Source organism: Rhinolophus hipposideros, assembly GCF_964194185.1.
Source record: "Rhinolophus hipposideros genome assembly, chromosome: 10".
Taxonomy (NCBI): Eukaryota; Metazoa; Chordata; class Mammalia; order Chiroptera; family Rhinolophidae; genus Rhinolophus; species Rhinolophus hipposideros.
The window spans coordinates 58,553,770-58,559,859 of record NC_138056.1 but is presented as its reverse complement, the minus strand read 5'-3'; the positions used below and the strand labels follow the sequence as shown (position 1 = coordinate 58,559,859).

The 6,090-nt window shown below is 32.9% G+C and overlaps 1 protein-coding gene across 2 annotated transcripts in view; it reads right to left on the bottom strand.

Moving 5' to 3' along the window:
- The window catches only part of TMEM135 (transmembrane protein 135), a 222,271-nt gene that overhangs the window by 133,883 nt on the left and 82,298 nt on the right, over positions 1–6,090 (bottom strand). For both annotated transcript variants that reach the window (XM_081064964.1, XM_081064963.1), the window contains one exon: positions 5,651–5,716. In XM_081064964.1, coding sequence (XP_080921090.1) covers positions 5,651–5,716 — 66 coding nt within the window. The remainder of the gene's footprint in view (positions 1–5,650; positions 5,717–6,090) is intronic.

The following is a 6,090-nucleotide window of genomic DNA, read 5'->3' as shown; positions in this document are numbered from 1 at the left end:
CAAGCAGCAGTTCACTGAAATCAGAAGCGTCTGGACACTGGGTGGCCACTTAGCTCAGCTGGTTACAGCACAGTGCTGATAAGGCCAAGGTTACTGGTTCAATCCACTCGTGGGCCACTGTGAGATACGCCCTTCTTTAAAAAAAAAAAAAAGGTCTGGATGCTGATAGTAAGCACCTCTTGTAATTACACAAGTCAAACGTGACTTGTATTCATCTTTTGTTATCGGTATATATTAATACAGTTTTTTCCTTTCTTAAAATGTGTATACACTTTTTTGGTACCATCTGTGTGTGTGTACATATATATATATATATATATATATATATATATATATATATACATATAAATATATTTAAATATATAAATACATAATATATAAATATATAAAATATAAATAAATATAAAATATTTAAATATATAAATATACAAATATATAAAAATACATTTAAATATATAAACATAAACATATTAAAATATGTAAATATATTTAAATAAATATTATATATATAAATACATGTGAATATATATGTTTATATTTACATATATGGGTGCCAAAAAAATGTATATGCATTTTAAGAAAGGAAAAATACTGTATTAAAATTGTAATACTCAATATAGAACAATAACAAAAGATGAATACAAGTCATATTTGACTTCTGCAATTACAAGAGGTGCTCAAAGTGCTTAAATCACTGTCCAGACACTTCTGATTACAGTGAACTATTGCTTGAGCAACGTTGACCAAATAGACTTGAAAAAGTTATCTGGGAACATTCCAGAGTGGTCAGAACTCTTTTTTCTTTTTCCTTAGATGATGTGGGGATATGGGTAGAAGCTAATCAAGTTAACAAAGAGTATATTTCAATGGCAGTGGACATGTATAAAATATCTTAACATTTTCTTCCTGTTAAAACTCAATGCATAGGGCCGGCCCGGTGGCTCAGGCGGTTAGAGCTCCATGATCCTAACTCTGAAGGCTGCCGGTTGGATTCCCACTTGGGCCAGTGGGCTCTCAACCACAAGGTTGCCAGGATTCCTCCACTCCCGCAAAGGATGGTGGGCAGCGCCCCCTGCAACTAAAATTGAACACGGCACCTTGAGATGAGCTGCCACTGAGCTCCCCGATTGCTCAGTTGGTGGGAATGCGTCCTCAACCATAAGGTTGCTGGTTCAACTGTGCCCCCTGCAACTAGAAAACAGCAACTGGACCTGGAGCTGAGCTGCGCCCTCCACAACTAAGACTGAAAGGACAACAACTTGACTTGGGAAAAAGTATTGGAAGTACACACTGTTCCCCCAATAAAATCCTGTTCCCCTTCCCCAATAAAAAAATAAATAAAATAAAAAACACAATGCATAAATCAGAGGTCTTACTGCAGAAGAGATAATCCAGTTTTCCTTGACAGGATCAATTGAGCCTTACTCTGCGTTTCTGGTGGGGGGCAGTCAGTGTCTCGCCATTCTCAGTGGGACTTTTGCCCAACTAAGACTTGCAATTATCAGTAGAACTAAGTTTTCACTATGTAATGACTCTATCCTATTTTTTAGTAGAATTCTTATTTTTGTACATATCAGTTTTCTACCATTGCTCTTCTTCCTGCTATATTTATTGTATATATAAAAACAAAATCACAAGCAGCAAAATTTGGTTGAGTAGTACACTTCATGTCTGTAAATAAACATATATTCCGTATATTACTGAGCCATTGGCACTAGAGAGCAGGGGGTACTGACTCTGCTCAGATATGCTGACCTAAATATCTTGAGGCCCATAGGAAGGAAATGATAATTCAAAAGCATCAGTAACTCTGTTATTAACATAGCTATGGACCGAAAATATCTAAAGTCTGTCTTTCATTACCAACTCTCAGTTCACACACTGTTATAAATAACCACAATCCAGAGAGTTCCATATATTCACTCTAATATAAAAAATAATTTATCATATTTAATTACACAAAAATTAGTTATGTTTAGTATAGACTTAATCCTAAAAGGCTTACTTTGTACCAGACATTCTGCTAGCTGTTTTATACATATTATCTACTTTATTTCTTACAAAGTAACGTAGGAAGTAGATGCTTTTATCCCATTTATAGAAGATATTGAATGGCATGGGTCAAGTGGCAGGTTATGGACTCAGCCAGCATACTACAAAGTTTCCTGAGAACAGAAACCATATGAGTTTTATTTACAGTTAAAACCCAGCACCTAGTATAGTGCCTGAAATTCAGTTAATATTTAGGGAAGAAAAGGGAAGGGACACCAGATCTGATTCCAGTGCCACGTGTCACATCTGCCTTTAAGATGATCTCAGTAACTCCCTGCTCATCTGATTAGGTTTTACACGCCACTAGTTACTGGCATTCTGTTAGCAGCCGAGCTTCAGAGATGTCACTGTTTAAAATACTAACACTTTGCTCATTAAAGACATATGCATTTTGTTTTTTGTATTAGCATTTATTTTTTAACATACCGTGTTTCCCCGAAAACAAGACCTAACCCGACAATCAGCCCTAATGTGTCTTTTGGAGCAAAAATTAATATAAGATCTGGGCATATTTTACTATAATATAAGACCCAGTCTTATCTAACATAATATAAGACTGGGCTTTATATTAATTTTTTGCTCCAAAAGATGCATTAGAGCTGATTGTCCGGCTAGGTCTCATTTTCAGGGAAACAGGGTATTATGGTACAAGAAATTTTATGTAACAAATAATTACAAAACACAAGAACAAATACAAGGTACAAGAAATTTTATGTACTGGTAACAAATTTACGGTATTTACGCATCATAGAAGTCCAAGAACTCTTCATCATTGCAAGTTCATTGTTAAGTTCAACAAAACCAATTATCGTGTTCCAGGGTATTACTTTGCATACGGATATCATTATTGAATTCTAGAGTTACACTTTCAATTCATAAGCATAAATAAAAAATTAAAAACATTTATATAGATGCAGAATTAGTACTACCCATGTAGAGTGTGCATTCTTATTTTTCCCTCAAAAATTTGGGCAAAAAAGTGTGCATTATACACAGCAAAATACGGTACATAAATTCCTGGAAAGCTGAAAACAATCAGACCTTTCCTGAAGAAATTACAAAAGTGTAACTTTTGAGACAAGCATATTCAATAACTATTTACTGAGAGTGATAATTTTATGTTACCCACCCCAAAAAATAAACAAATTTAAAAATTTTCTACCCAGAAAAATTATCTGCTTTCTAGCTTATGTAATTTAATCAAGTTACAAAAATCCAGCTAGCTCATATACAGGACTGTACAGAACACATCAACATGATCAGGCGTTCAGTCGCAAACTACAATTGTGAAGGGTGAGAATTATTTTTTCAATTCATTGTAAGTCACACATTTCTCTACACATATGAAAGATAACAGTGATAATTATAATAGAATGCATTAAAAAATCAGACTGAATATATAATCTCAGTCTTATATACCATGCTATTTTTCTACTGTCAAACTATGGGACAATTGAATGATTAGAAAACTATAATCTAAGTAAGTGAATTACGTTGAGGGAGATTATATTGTGTAGTGGAATGAATGGGCTTTGGAATTAGAAAGCAGTTTAAATCCCAGCTCTCCCATTTCCTAGATGTTTTCTCTAAGCCTCAGTTATCTATAACATAAGATGGGCATAATAATTTTTCCCTTGCACAGTTGTGATGAAGATTTAAAAAGGTAATGTCACTTCTTTACTTAAATCCTCCAATGATTCATTATAACATATAAAGTTAAGTTTCAAACTCTTGCCAAAACTTTCTTACTTTCAGAGAGAGGAAACATGTTCTCTGGTCTCAACATTTCTTAGAAAATATAAGCAGAAATGTCCAATTAGGTGGGCAAAACATAGGCTTCGAGACAGAATACAGAAAAGGGGAGACACGCAAAGTTCAGTCTTGTCATGTATCCAGATAAATTTACTCATACACTGACATTTTTGTAATGTGGATATATCAGTTTTTATTTCTCCTACCTGATGTCATTGTCACAAGGTTACTTATTAATCCCTGCTTAACATATATTTTTGCAGTAAAGGGCTAGAATATTTTAAATGCCCTAGGACAAGTAAAGTCCTTGCTACTCTCCTGCGTTAACATATCAAACATTTTTCAATATGATAAATATGGTAATTTCAGCTTCTGTTTTAAATAATCCATTAAAATGTTAACCTTTTAGTTTATCTCCTACTCCCAAACAAATTCTCTAAAAACGTGACTATGAGGTGCCAGTGACTAGAAGACATAGTCCATTTTTAGGGATCTTAAAATGTAAGGGCAAAAATGTGCATCTTACAGTTTCAACCTCATTTTAGAAACTGAAGGTCAGACAGTGCTTGAAAACTCTATCCAAGGTTAATACCTGTAAACCAGGTTACTCACCTGTAGCAATCTGAGAGGAAATTGGATCAAAAACCAGCTGCTTTAACTACTTCCTCTCCATTCAGTAAAATATGTACATATTCAATATGTGTTCATATGCTCAGAAGATTACTTATAAAACTGTCTTGCATACATTTCCCAAACCTTATAAGATAGAGTTCAAAAGTTCATTGCCCCCACCATGAGAAAATACATAGTAACTACTAAAATCTGAATTTCATTTTGACATACTCTAGACAGATAAATATGTCTGACTTTATTAATGGGAACGTTTTCTTTTCTTAAAATGGCACCACATACTGCAGTTTGTTAAGAATAAAAAGGGGTCAATTAACTCTTTTTCATACACAAAATATATATTACAAATTAATGCCAAAGTGATTTGTCAATATACAATTAAACATTTAAAAGTATCTGACTTCCAAAAGATTATACATTTTTGCCTAACAAGCAGGTAATATCAAACAATAAATTTTATAAAGCAGAGTGATAATTAGGCCAGTAATAATTTTGGAATGGAGATTTATTTCAAGTGGCAGAACTTTTTTTTAAGAATTGGTAGGAACATTTACAAAAGTTAAAATTTAGAATCTGTATCTTAATTGAGCCTCAACTACAAGAGCAGACTAAATTCCATTTCTCTCTCTCCCACTCTCCCTCTCCCCATTTCCTTCTCCCCGCACCTCTCTCTCTCTCTCTCTCTCTCTCTGTCTCTCTCTCTGTCTCTCTCTCTCCCTCTCTGTCTCTCTATCTCTCTCTCTCTCTCTCTCTCTCTCTCTCATAAATGTCAACATTTCAAATTACTTTATCCTTAGAAAGAAGTATTAGATCTGTCAAACATAAAATAGAAAAGAAAGGAAAAAGTATAGGATTATTTTCTTTAAATATATACATATATATATATATATGTGTGTGTGTGTGTGTGTGTGTATATATGTACACATATATATATATATGCAGAAGTTATTATTAAATAAAATGTCATTTTCTTTTAAGAGTAAAAATAACAGGTAACCAAACATTGAAAGGCTCAGCAATTCATTTTCAACCCGAGATCTCATTGCAATATGACTGAACTAAAATGGATTTTTAGGTCAGATTCACTCAATATTATGTACATCAAGTATTTCTCAATCTTTTATATAAAGCATCAGAGAATTCACCACATTTTATGTTTTTAAAATGGTATACAATAAATTAAGAACTAATAAGTATAACAAAATTCTCATCTTACTTCTCCATTTCTTAATGTTGTGATGGTTCCTCTTGCTACACCCATTCTAAATAGTGTTTCTGTGGCCTGTGAATTAAAAAAAAAAAGCAGAAAGGTGTCATCTATAATATGTATTTACTATGTATCACACCCCCAAGATGTAAAAAAAAAAATTCCCAGCAACATCTAGAGAAGCATCAATAAGGCACAATTAAGAACTACAAGCTTTAAATTGTACTCCAAAAAATATAATTTTCAGAATATTTTAATATTATCAAGAACTCACACTAAATTATTTCAAAGGTTATTTTCATTTGCTGTTATTTTTCCAGATCTATAATTTCAAATTATTATACTTAGGTAAGTTTAAAACCTTAGTTTGATTAACAAAGATCAAATAAAAATTTAGTACTTGGACTCAATTCAGAAATTACCGTTTGTTCTGATTTTCAGTTTCCATT